Source organism: Triturus cristatus, chromosome 10 (genome assembly GCF_964204655.1).
Source record: "Triturus cristatus chromosome 10, aTriCri1.1, whole genome shotgun sequence".
NCBI lineage: Eukaryota > Metazoa > Chordata > Amphibia > Caudata > Salamandridae > Triturus > Triturus cristatus.
In genome coordinates this window covers 1,131,988,382-1,132,002,936 of record NC_140593.1, presented here as the reverse complement: position 1 = coordinate 1,132,002,936, position 14,555 = coordinate 1,131,988,382, and the positions used below count along the sequence as shown (strand labels likewise).

The 14,555-nt window shown below is 49.6% G+C and overlaps 1 protein-coding gene across 1 annotated transcript in view; it reads right to left on the bottom strand.

Annotated features, from left to right (window-relative positions):
- Positions 1-14,230, bottom strand: part of RAB26 (RAB26, member RAS oncogene family) — an 875,198-nt gene extending 860,968 nt beyond the window's left edge. Inside the window, exon 1 of the mRNA XM_085629407.1 lies at positions 13,612-14,230. Coding sequence (XP_085485533.1) covers positions 13,612-13,809 — 198 coding nt within the window. The 5' untranslated portion in view covers positions 13,810-14,230. The remainder of the gene's footprint in view (positions 1-13,611) is intronic.
- Positions 14,231-14,555: the final 325 nt, after the last annotated feature.

The following is a 14,555-nucleotide window of genomic DNA, read 5'->3' as shown; positions in this document are numbered from 1 at the left end:
GCCAATAATAATTATTTAAATAATGCTGTATTAGAAATCGTAGCTGTCTTTCATTGAAGTGTGTGTGTGTGGGTGGCTGTGTGTGGGTGGCTCTGTGTGAGTGTGGCTGGCTCTGTGTGTGTGTGTGGCTGGCTCTGTGTGTGTGTGTGGGAGGCTCTGTGTGTGGGAGGCTCTGTGTGTGGGAGGCTCTGTGTGTGTGTGTGGGAGGCTCTGTGTGTGTGTCTGGCTCTGTGTGTCTGTGGCTCTGTGGGTGGCTTTTTTTGTAGGTGGCTATATGCGTGGTGGCTCTGTCTGTGTGTGGGTAACTGTGTGTGTGTGTAGGTGGCTCTGTGGGTGGCTCTATTTGTGTGTGGGTTGCTCTATGTGAGTGACTCTGTGTGGGTGGCTCTGTGTGTGTGTGGGTGGCTTTGTGTGTGTGGCTCTGTGTGTGGGTGCAAATGCAATAGGTCTCGCATTTGAGAGGGATTAAGCTATTGACATTGTAAATAACAATGCCGTTTCTTTAAATGTTTGAAAAACAAAAACAAAAATAATGTCATGAGCAATGCCAATAGCTCTAACTTTAACAATGCCGAGACCATTGCATTGTAAATGCTTGTTTATGTTCTTATGAACTAAACAAATAATTATTAAAATTACACTAATGACAGCTGTGCCCCTGAACAGCTACATACTGAGTCTGAGAAATTCAGTTCCACTAAGATGTCCCTAAAAAGTGTGTGCCCTGAAGGACAGCTTAGCTAGTCACTCCTTGACCTGTGACACTAGTGCACGTGTGGGGGTCGTGAGTTTGCAGGAGACCTGCCTCTCGCATAGACAGCCCAGTGTGTGACACAGAGCCTGGAAGCTGTGCACAGACTGTGAAATATCTCTGCGGTCCTAACCACGGCCCAACTGAGAACGCAAACCAGCCCTGGCAATTCAGTCTGATTGGCTGGGATGGGGGGGCGGGGCTTAGGGGAGCTAGTGGGAAACACTGCTGCTGCTTTTGTTACTTTTGTTACAGAGGGGCGATATTGCAGTACTGCTGCAAAACCATCCCCCACTAACAAAAAAACAGCCCCCACCGCTCCAAAACCTGAGCCCACCCTTCCAGCCCATCGGGGAAACGCCTGGTGACCGCTACGGCCAGTCCGGCCCTGATCTAGCTGAACCCCTGCTTTCTGCACAGTTACATCTGGAAGTTCGATATACGCTGGGAGCAACCCTGCTACCTGCGGGTAGCCTTAATTTAAAAAACAAGATCCGGGTCACCGGCGGAGCAGCAGTGAGACCTCCAGCCCCGAGCCTGAGGTGTATGTTTGCACACAGGTAGATACACGCCGGGAAAGCAGGTGTATTCAGAAGCTTCCGACCAGTGAAAATGCCAAGGTCGAAGCTGTGACTAAACTCAAGGCAACAAAATTCCGACTGCACTAGAGTAGGAGAGACGCCAACGAGGATTGAAAAATACACACAAGATCAGGAAGAGGAAGTTGCCTAGAAGGCATCTGAACGCCTGCTTTCATGGTGGTAAAAAATGTGCACACAATTATATCGCTCTCACTTCCTAATTATGGACAGAATAGGCATACCTCAGAGCAACACTGTCAGTTTGTGAGCCGGCTTTGGCACAGTCCTATGCCAGACACACTGGCACGAGTACTCAATGGCCCACGACCAAGGTTTACAGAATAAAAGAAAGAGGCTCTCATCTAGAAGTGGGCGGAATGTTCCTTTCCGCCCGCGAAATATCGGCCACTCAACGTTGCTCTTCAACAAGAAGTTCTGGCCAAATACTGTCAGTCGCCGTGTGGCGGAATTTTTCTCTTGCGAGGCTCCAGAATGTGCAAGCTGGCGAGCGAAATTTGGCATCTTCTAGCAAGATTTTCAAACGCGGGGGTCACTGGTGTTTGCGAGTAGTCGCAGTCAGAGAGCTGCCATTCGAGTAGATTTGCTGCCACTCAAGTGGATTTTCAACTCGTGGAATTACGTGGAGTGAAGCTCCGCGTGTTCCACCCACCCGTACATTCATCTTAGCAAAATGTGAAACACTGCACATTATCGGGCAACATGATAAAATAAGAGAATACAGAATACCTACATTTAAAAAAGTGAAACAACTGCCTAAAAAACATTTGTTAGAAAATAAACGGGGAACAACCTTTACAACGCAACTTTTACAACGCACTACACTTACAACACATTTTTTACAACGCAACATCCACTACAACGCATTCCATTACATCGCATGACACTACAACGCATTTTTAAAAACTACCTTTACAACGCATTCCATTACATCGCATACTACCTTTACAACGCATACCATTACAACGCATATTACATTGCATTTAAGGTAAGTATGCACCCCCTGGAGTTAGAATAGTACATTTTACCCCTACACCATCCAACACTTACCCTACTGTTGCACCCCCTGGAGTTAGAATAGTAAATTTTACCCCTACACCATCCAACACTTACCCTACTGTTGCACCCCCTGGAGTTAGAATAGTAAATTTTACCCCTACACTATCCAACACTTACCCTACTGTTGCACCCCCTGGAGTTAGAATAGTAATTTTTACCCCTACACTATCCAACACTTACCCTACTGTTGCACCCCCTGGAGTTAGAATAGTAATTTTTACCCCTACACTATCCAACACTTACCCTACTGTTGCACCCCCTGGAGTTAGAATAGTAATTTTTACCCCTATACTATCCAACACTTACCCTACTGTTGCACCCCCTGGAGTTAGAATAGTAATTTTTACCCCTACACTATCCAACACTTACCCTACTGTTGCACCCCCTGGAGTTAGAATAGTAATTTTTACCCCTATACTATCCAACACTTACCCTACTGTTGCACCCCCTGGAGTTAGAATAGTATTTTTTACCCCTATACTATCCAACACTTACCCTACTGTTGCACCCCCTGGAGTTAGAATAGTAATTTTTACCTCTATACTATCCAACACTTACCCTACTGTTGCACCCCCTGGATTGAGAATAGTAATTTGTACCCCTATACTATCCAACACTTACCCTACTGTTGCACCCCCTGGAGTTAGAATAGTAATTTTTAGCCCTACACTATCCAACACTTACCCTACTGTTGCACCCCCTGGAGTTAGAATAGTAATTTTTACCCCTATACTATCCAACACTTACCCTACTGTTGCACCCCCTGGAGTTAGAATAGTAATTTTTACCCCTACACTATCCAACACTTACCTTAAATGCAATGTAATATAATGCGTTGTAATGGTATGCGTTGTAAAGGTAGTATGCGATGTAATGGAATGCGTTGCAAAGGTAGTTTTTAAAAATGCGTTGTAGTGTCATGCGATGTAATGGAATGCGTTGTAGTGGATGTTGCGTTGTAAAAATTGCGTTGTAAGTGCATGCGTTGTAAAAGTATGCGTTGTAACGTCATACATCCAAAATAAACATATTTATACGAGACAGGATTCTAGATCCACCTACTTCTGATGATTGAGAAATCTTCTGATAAAAAAGCGATGCTAGCAATAGTACAGGAGTGTATTTATATCGAAAAAATCATAAAACTATAACACAAAAAAGAATCAAAAATGATAACCACTTATTTCATCCAAAAACACAAAATGAATGATTAACACATTCTCCTTATTAGAGGAGCCTTAAAACTCTTGAAAGAATAAATTGCGTTTTGTTGCTCAATCCTTCGCTACAAGCATTCTTGATCCTCTACTAATATTAAAGAGGGATTCTGGAGAGCCCTACTAATATCTAAAGTGATGCTTGAACAGTTCTTACTATCCGATAGGACTACCATATCCCTTATTAAAAACAAAATGGGGTTCTGGATTCTCCTGCAGCAGAAGAAAATGTAGGAGCCTTCAATATCAAGAAAATATTTTGGACATCGTTAATATCATACTTAAGTTTGTAACACAACTACACTCACATAATACCCAATAGTAGTGTATTTGGATATCGTTCAGTGATGCATCCAATCTTGGTAAGAGCACTTAAAACTAGTGAGTAGTAATAGTAGTGGCATGGAGGATGCATTAGACGCAAGATAATATTGGTATGTGCTAGATGTGTCATACACTGTAGCATTTATGAGTTTCCTTAGAAAGGAAAATTCTTGGATTTGAGATACGGTGGTCATTTTTATGTATTCAAAGTAAATTCATAGTTTAACAAGTTGTTCTTCATCAGTTAACACGTTTCGCTCTATGAAGCGGCTCGCAGGCCAAGAACTTTTTCAAGGCTCTGGGCGAAGTCTAGTTTGGTGAAATCCTGTTTTTCAAAAGGAAATCAGAGCAGGGTTTAGCTGGACAGAATCAGATCCTACATGAACATCTTTGTCTAGTAGCTCTAATAACCCTCCGATGGTCCAGGGAAGCATTCAGTCGGCTATTGTCAATTGCAGTCTGCGAAACAGCTATTGACGATACCTGACCGAACACTTCACTGGACCACCTATTTCCTCAAAAGACTACCAAAGTCTCAGATAGACATCCCGAGGAGATTCTGGACTTTAGATACCAAGGGATTTTCTATGGCAACACACCTGACCTACTTATGCCAAACTATAGATTCTCAAATTTAGATTATATCCTGTTCATACACACATACTATCCACATAGACTAATACAGACTAGCAGGTTCTACATCCATCCATCCATCCATAAACACCCTATGCTGATTTTCTTTTTAACAATGGTATTTCACCAAACTAGACTTCGCTCAGTACCTTGAAAAAGCGCTAGACGTGCAAGTCACTTCATGGGGCAAACCACATGTCAGCTGATCAAAAATAACTTGTTAAAGTATGATTTTACTTTGGACGTAAAAAAGGACTACTGTCAATCAAATCCAAGGACTTTTCTTTTGGTGGAAACTCATATATGCTACAGTGTATTAAGCGTCTAGCACATAACGATATATTAGCTTGTGTCTAATGAAACCTCCACGCCGCTACTATCGTTAATATCAAGGAAGCATTCTGAATTCTCTGTCGATACGAGTTATTATTGTACCTTCTGCTAGTTTCTGAAAGTGAACTTGGATCATAAGGGATACTACAGTCCCTGGGAATATTATAAAGGGATTCTAGAGCCTTTCTTACAGGAAGGGATTCTGGAGTGTCTGTTAATACCAGAGGTTAGATAGTCACCCATTAATATCAGAAACTGATTTGGGAGCAGAAACATATTCCAAAAGGATATTTAGTTCCACTGAAAGTACTAGAAATTAATTATTTAGGGATTCTGGAGCCTTCATTGATTTTTATTTTTTATTTTATTTATTTATTTAAACATATTTTATTGGCATTTAATTCTCCTTATCACAAGCAGTACTTTATGACAAATTAGTTCTTGGCATATAGGATAATTGGCCTGTGAACAATCGCAACTCCTTGAACTCAAGAAAAAAATAGAACAGTTCCCGCCTCCCGCCTCCCCCCTCCCACCCTAAGTTGCATTGAAACACGTACTATGTTGTGGCAGCCTGTTAGTGGCTGCATAAAGATGTGTGGCTCAGCGGCCGTGCAGAGTGGTAGCCGGGATTGTGCGTGTTAAATTTGGTGTTCTGAAGTCTATGTTAATAGCAGAATTTGGGGAATTTATCTTTTAATATCAGAAATCTATTTATGATCACTGCTCATCCTAGAAAGGATGTGACCTAAATTATCTCAGCCATAATTAATATTACTCAGATTCTATGAGCCTTCATCAATGTCTGAAAGTGTTTTGGAGCCTTAGAAAATAATGGAGCGTAATTCTAGACACCCTGTAAATTCTAGAAGGAGATTGTAGAGACCCAAAGAATACAAGAGAGGGGATTTAGAACAACTGAAACCACCAATATGGGACTACAGACCTCTGGAAAATGCCAAAAGGTGGATGTGGCTCCCCTGTTAATGCCACGCAACGGGCTCCAGAAACCATAAAAGTACCAGAAAGAAACCTTTGTTGATATTATACGCATATGCTGGAAGCTATGAATCAAATCAATGCATGGAGTCAAGTCAGCAGGATATATGTTCAAAAATGTCAGCCAAACCTAATATCATTACGTTTTCAGTCTTTATTAAATTCCAAATGTTGGCACGGTTTCAATAATCCAAGGTGACACCACACCTGCGGTTCAATCAATACCTGCATATCATTTCAAAACCTTATCATGGGCACAGCATTGATTCAACTGAAGAACTACTGAGCAATATATTTACTATTCACAAGTCTACATATGTAGTGTTAACATATATTTAAGACTTGATAAAGAGTTATAAGTATGAAGCAAGTGTGGGCTGTAGGAGTGACATGGAATGAGACACCACACTGGAATCTGGAATGTGATTTTGGTGCCCTAGGTTTGGAATCTTTAATTGAAAATATCTGAAATTTAGGACTGGATGTCCTAAGCATTGTAAATCGCACATCGGAGTAGAAACATGGAGGAGGGCTGAGGAACAGAGGAGGAGGAGAGGGACAAGGAGCCTAAATCGCAGGGTAGAGTGAAAAAATGAGTGAGGAGAGGGAGGAAATGAGTATAGGAGAAAACCTCAAGTGAACATAGAGCGACAATCTGTAGGAAAGGGAAACAAAAGGAGTGAAACAAGAGGGAGTGAAACAAAAGGAAGAAAAAAGGGAGGGGAACAAAAGGAAGGAAACAAAAGGAAGGAAACAAACGGAAGGAAACAAAAAAAGTGAAACAAAAGGAAGGAAACTAAAAGAGTGAAACAAAAGTAATGAAACAAAAGGAAGGAAACACAAGGAAGGAAACACAAGGAAGGAAACACAAGGAAGGAAACACAAGGAAGGAAACAAAAGTAGGGAAGGGGGGGGCAGGTGAGATAGGAGTGAAAGAACGTGATGGAAAGGGAGCGAGAAACTGCCAGTGGGGAGGGGGCAGAGAAGATGCGCGGAGAGCGGAAGAGAACAAGCAGGGAACGGAATAAAGAATTGGGAAGAAGGGGGAGAGGGTGGTGGGGGAGTGAAAGGATCACTATAAGGAGGGAAAATGTAAGAAGATCGCCAGAGGTAGGAGATCTGCGAGGATGGTGAGGGAATGGAAACATTGGGAAGGAGAGAGCGAGAGAAGGGGGGGCAGGGGCTGTGGTGAAACAGGGAAGCAGAAAGCAGGCAAAGAGCGCCGGGTGAAGGGTCTAAAAGAGCTAACGTCAAGAGGAGCAGAGGGGGGCAAAAAACGGAAAGATGAGAGGGAGGCAGCTGGGGAGGGATTGGTAAAATGTGATCTGGATGGAGGGTGAACAGCAACGGAGAGACACAGCCGGGAGCAGAGGAGGGCGGCAGCTGGGCAAAGTGTACTGAGAACAATATTAACGGGGGGAGGAGGGTTGGCAACCTCCGGAGCGTGACATCACTGCCATCAAACACACGCGGACAGCATCCCTTAACCACAGCATCCCTAACGCCCTCAAGGGCCGCTGGCATCCACACACCCAGGGAAAACACCTTCACCCTGACGCCCAGAGTACTAGCATCTCTGAGCACCAGCACGCACCACGACCACAGAGGACTGTCTGCATCCCTGCACCCAGGAAACCCCCCTGCACCCCGATCTCCTGCAGCCACCCGCATCCCTAAGCCCAGAGCGGAGCACCTGCTGCCCTGGCACCCAGGGGACCACCTGCATCCCTGACCCCCAGAGGCCCCCCTGCTTCCCTGACCCCCAGAGGCCCTCCTGCCTCCCTGACCCCCAGAAGCCCATCTGCTTCCCTAACCCCCCGAGGCCCTCCTGCCTCCCTGACCCCAAAGGCCACCCTGCTTCCCTGACCCCCAGAGGCCCTCCTGCATCCCTGACCCCCAGAGGCCCTCCTGCCTCCCTGACCCCCAGAAGCCCATCTGCTTCCCTGACCCCCCGAGGCCCTCCTGCCACCCTGACCCCAAAGGCCCCCCTGCTTCCCTGACCCCCAGAGGCCCTCCTGCATCCCTGACCCCCAGAGGCCCTCCTGCCTCCCTGACCCCAAAGGCCCCCCTGCTTCCCTGACCCCCAGAGGCCCTCCTGCATCCCTGACCCCCCCAGAGAACCACCTGCCTCGCTGACCACCAGAGGACCACCTGCTATCCGGCCCCCCTAGGGGACCACCTGCATCCCTGAACCCCCAAACCTGCTTCCCTGACCCTCAGAGGCCCTCCTGCCTCCATGACCCCCAGAGGCCCTCCTGCATCCCTGACCCTCCCACCCCAGAGAACCACCTGCCTCGCTGACCACCCGAGGACCACCTGCAATCCAGCCCCCCCCCCGGAACCACCTGCATCCCTGAACCCCCAAACCTGCATCCCTGCCCCTCAGAAGTCCACCTATTTCCCTGACCCCCAGAGGCCTTCCTGTCTCCCTGACCCCCAGAGGCCCTCCTTCTTCCATGACCCCCAGAGGCCCTTCTGCCTCCCTGCCCCCCAGAGGCCCACCTGCATCCCTGACCCCCCCCCCAGAGGCCCTCCTGCATCCCTGACCCCCCCCTCCCCAGAGAACCACCTGTCTCGCTGACCACCAGAGGACCACCTGCTGTTCTGCCACCCCCCAGGGGACCACCTGCATCCCTGAACCCCCAAACCTTCATCCCTGTCCCCCATAGGACAACCTGCATCCCTGAACCCCCAAACTGGCATCCCTGGCCCCCAGAGGACCACCATCCTCCCTGACCCCCCGCCCCCGAGGACCACCTGCATCCCTGACCCCCCCAGAGGACCACTTGCATCCCTGACCCCACAGGCTCGCCCGCTTCCCTGACCTTCAGAGGCCCACCTGCTACTCTGAGCACGAGAGAAGAACCTCAACCCCTGACCTCCGAAGCTCACCTGCATCCCTGTCTCGCGCCCACCATATCTGCACACAGAGATTGTTACCAGAGCCCAACACGAGGACTGCGGCCGAAGCCGGACTGTGAGTATTCGCTGCTCCAGACCCCATGAGAGGGAGTCTGCACACAGAAGCCAGAGTCGCCTTCCTTAAATCACAGCCCCCAGGGGTGCTGGCCCAGCACGCCCGAAAGAGCCACCGGTCTATCGCCATAGTACACCCTGCCCAAAGCTGAAGCGGCGCCCATCGGGATGCGCCATGGACCAACCCTCCTGCTCCAGGCGACGTGACCCTCAATGGTTCACGTGAAAAACTGCACCCACAAATCCCTGCAGAGACTCTCACCCACCCTGCAGACAGCACCCACTCTCCGAAGCACTGACTGCCACCGCCAGGCATACACAGAAGATGCTGACTGCACCAGCCCTCCATGCAGCACCCCCTGCCACCCAAGAACACAGACCATGCCACCAAGCCAGCACCCACACTCCTCACTCCAAGAAGAGAGCAGCCTTCCTTACCCAAGCACACGCACCAGGCGAGCACCACTAACTGCAACAACCCACCACATCCAGTAATGAACTCCACCTCAGTGCTGTTCAACAAGTGTGTTCTCTCACCCATAGTTGTTCTACGGAGCGTTATTCACCCATTAATGACCGCTCTGGCTCAGCTCTTTCCATCTGGTACCATCCGACTGTGATATTCACTCAGCCGTCCCTCTTACACCGAGCGCCATCGGAGAAAACAAGTCCATCTAATGATGTGTCTACTGTACATTCAAAAACAAAAAAAGGTTCAGATTGCTGCTTCGCAGTATTTTAATGAACTATAATTTAATAACTTTTTTTCTTGCAAGCTTGCCCTCTCCCATCGTATTAAGATTTCTGTTCTTCGGTATCTCCCTGCAGACAGCAACCACTGCCAGCCCTTAGCACACACACCATTGCACAAAACATTCATCCTTCCACCTCCTGGCAGACAGCACCCACGGCCAAGCACACACACACACCATATTTATATCACCCACCCTCATACCTCAATGCAGACAGCAACCACTGTCAGGCCTTAGCACACACACCATTGCACAAAACATTCATCCTTCCACCTCTTGGCAGACAGCACCCACGGCCAAGCACACACACACACCATGTTTACATCACCCACCCTCATACCTCAATGCAGACAGCAACCACTGCCAGGCCTTAGCACACACACCATTGCACAAAACATGCATCCTTCCACCTCCTGGCAGACAGCACCCACGAGCAAGCATGCACACCATGTGTAAAAATCACCCACCCTCATACCTCAATGCAGACAGCAACCACTGCCAGCCCTTAGCACACACACCATTGCTGAAAACACACACCCTTCCAACTCCTGGCAGACAGCACCCACGGCCAAGCACACACACCATATTTACATCACCCACCCTCATACCTCAATGCAGACTTCAACCACTGCCAGCCCTTAGCACACCCACCATTGCACAAAACATTCATCCTTCCAACTCCTGGCAGACAGCACCCACGGCCAAGCACACACACACACCATATTTACATCACCCACCCTCATACCTCAATGCAGACAGCAACCACTGCCAGCCCTTAGCACACCCACCATTGCACAAAACATTCATCCTTTCAACTCCTGGCAGACAGCACCCACGGCCAAGCACACACACACACCATGTTTACATCACCGACCCTCATACCTCAATGCAGACAGCAACCACTGCCAGCCCTTAGCACACCCACCATTGCACACAACATTCATTCTTCCAACTCCTGGCAGACAGCACCCACGGCCAAGCACACATGCACACCATGTTTACATCACCGACCCTCATACCTCAATGCAGACAGCAACCACTGCCAGCCCTTAGCACACCCACCATTGCACAAAACATTCATCCTTCCAACTCCTGGCAGACCGCACCCACGGCCAAGCACACACACACCATCTTTACATCACCGACCCTCATACCTCAATGCAGACAGCAACAACTGCCAACCCTTAGTACATACACCACAGCTGAAAACACACCCTTTCAACTCCTTGCAGACAACAACCACTGCTAGCCCTTAGCACACACACCATTGCACAAAACATTCATCCTTCCAACTCCTGGCAGACATCACCCACGGCCAAGCACACACACACACACCATGTTTACATCACCCAGCCTCATACCTCAATGCAGACAGCAACCACTGCCAGCCCCAATCACATACACCATGTTGACAACCCTCACCCTATCTCCCTGCAGACAGCAACCACTGCCAGGCCTTAGCACATACACCATTGCTGAAAACACTCACCCTTCCTACTCCTTACAAACAGCACCCACTGACAAACACACACACACACCATGTTTACATCACCGACCCTCATACCTCAATGCAGACAGCACCCACTGCCAGCCCTGAGCATATACACCATTGCTGAAAACCCTCACCCTTCCTACTCCTTTCAAACAGCACCCACTGCCAAACACACACACACACACACACACCATGTTTACATCACCGACCCTCATACCTCAATGCAGACAGCAACCACCGCCAGCCCTGAGCATATACACCATTGCTGAAAACACTCACCCTTCCAACTCCTTGCAGACAGCACCCACGGCCAAGCACACACACACACCATGTTTACATCACCCACCCTCGTACCTCAATGCAGACAGCAACCACTGCCAGCCCTTAGCACATACACCATTGCTGAAAACACTCACCCTTCCTACTCCTTGCAGACAGCACCCACTGCCAAACACACACCATGTTTACATCACCGACCCTCATACATCAATGCAGACAGCAACCACCGCCAGCCCTGAGCATATACACCATTGCTGAAAACACTCACCCTTCCAACTCCTTGCAGACAGCACCCACGGCCAAGCACACACACACACCATGTTTACATCACCGACCCTCATACCTCAATGCAGACAGCACCCACTGCCAGCCCTGAGCATATACACCATTGCTGACAACACTCACCCTTCCAACTCCTGGCAGACAGCACCCACGACCAAGCACACACACACACACCATGTTTACATCACCCACCCTCATACCTCAATGCAGACAGCAACCACTGCCAGCCCTTAGCAAATGCGCCATTGCTGAAAACACTCACCCTTCCAACTCCTTGCAAACTGCACCCACGGCCAAGCACACACACACACACCATATTTACATCACCCACCCTCATACCTCAATGCAGACAGCAACCACTTCCAGCCCTTAGCAAATACACCATTGCTGAAAACACTCACCCTTCCAACTCCTTGCAAACTGCACCCACGGCCAAGCACACACACACACCATATTTACATCACCCACCCTCATACCTCAATGCAGACAGCAACCACTGCCAGCCCTTAGCAAATACACCATTGCTGAAAACACTCACCCTTCCTACTCCTTGCAGACAGCACCCACTGCCAAACACACACCATGTTTACATCACCGACCCTCATACATCAATGCAGACAGCAACCACCGCCAGCCCTGAGCATACACACCATTGCTGAAAACACTCACCCTTCCTACTCCTTGCAGACAGCACCCACTGCCAAGCATGCACACTCACACACCATGTTTACATCACCGACCCTCATACCTCAATGCAGACAGCACCCACTGCCAAGCATGCACACCAAGTTGACAACACCCACTCTAACTCCCTGTAGACAGCAACCACTGCCAATCACACTCACACTAACTTCCTGCAGACCACACAACTGGCACACTACGCAAAGCACACTCTTTAGACAACACCAAACGTCCAAGTTCCCCTCATTACCCCCAGATGACCCCGGCACCGGTGCTCACACCAAAGCCGGCGCTGCCTTTAGGATCAGGCTGGGGCGTTGGGTCGAGCGGGGCAGGTTGGAAATATATTCAGCACGGGTTGGTACCACGTGGACATCTAATCACCTGAGGGGAGGCGGGCCTTTCTGTAGTAATAACGCTCCGGGGGAGGGCTCGTGCTAAAGCCGGGGCGATAGTCCTATAAAGTCACCACGGGGGTGACGGGCAGGGATGATTCTGGAGGACGATGTACTGGGGTGTCACCTCGAGTGGGGGCTGGTTGAGGGGGGTCACTGCTGCAGATTAAGGAGGGATGGTTTCAGAAAGCAACCTTTTAGGGGGTCATTATTTGGGCACGGGGCCGCTAAGTTTTAGTATTTGCTCTGTTCGGAATCTAGTTCCAAGGACCAGCGGGGGGGGGGGGGGGGGGCTTTGAAAGGTACGTTTTTATTGTAGCTGGAGCGCCTAAAAGACGAGGGGGTGCGAATAGAATAGAATTTAGAGTAGACATAATTAGATGGATTTGGTTTGTTTAATAGCGCTCGGTGTAAGAGGGTAATATTGAATGAATATCACACAGTCGCAGAGCGAGAGCGGTCATTAGTGGGTGAATAACGCCCTGACACAGGACATACGAATGGTAGAACTACTGGCGAGAGAGGGCACACTTGTTGAATAACGCTGAGTTTGTGGACATTTCTGGATAATTAACTCACTTCCCCATGGGGCAGTACGTTTTTGGAATTAAGGATTTTAACATGGTGTGTGTTATTAGGGAATAACACCCAATCTGATGGGGCTTTAGTGGGCAAATAACTCCTCGCGTGAGACGGTCTATAGCTCCTTGTTGCTGGGGCATCACTTGGGGAATAGCGCCGGAGAGCTATAAAGCGCTATTACCAGATGATTAACGCCCGCTGAGATAGATAATTAATTGGGGATAACGCCTGGCAGCGATATATACAACTGCACTCACCTTGAAGGCGATATCGTAAAACTCCCCGCTGTTGCTGAGCGAGGGTCTCCCGGGCAGCACCGCTCCGTTGCTGCCCTCCGAGCCGGGGCTGCCCCCCTTGCCGCTCCCGGCTCTGCCGTTCTCCTTCTGCGGCAGGCTGCAGGGGGAAGCCGGGGACCCCGAGGCTCCTTTGCCTTTCTGGTTCTTCTTGCGGGACATGCCGAGCCCGGGCAGCCGGCTCCGGGAGCCGCTTCCTGCCCGCCCCGCCGCTCCTGCCTCCGCCGCCGGCAGGGTCTGTCAGCTCCGGGGCGCCCGTGCGCCCGGTGCTCGCTGCCGCCTCCCTCCTCTACGGGACCTGTCTAGGCTCTGCGGGGCGGGGAGCACCTGCGCCCCGGTACCATGCTCCTCTGCAGCCGGTGAGGGGCACTGCCAGCTGCTGTGGGTGCTGCCCGCTGTCAGCCCGTGCTTCGGAGGCACAGCACCTGCGGTGGCTCCAGGGGGCTCTGCCGGCCCTGGGAGGGGTCACGGGTCACACACACACCCGCTGTCACCAACGCCCCGACCCCGTAGCACTCACAGCTCCAGCCGCCTCCTGTCACTTCTCCAGGACCCTTTACTATGAGAATGAGATGCACACACTGAGGGGGCGGGACCAGAGCGTGACAGGCGCGAGCATCAGCCACTCACTGTGACTCACTCGGAGCAGCGGCTCCTGGCTGGAACCAATGAACGGTCCACAGAGGCGTGTTATGCAAACACGAGTGACACAAGGGAGGCCAGATGCTGCAGGTGACATGTCTGTTCTGTGTCAGTGCGCGAAAGGGACAACAGCACCTCCTCCACCAAAAGCGCCTAGAGACAGAGGATGAGTTAGGGAATGAGCAAAGGTGGAAGAAGTCATGAGTAAACGAAAGGGACGAACAAGAAGGCGATGGGGAAAGCAATACAGAACTTTCAGGTGCGAG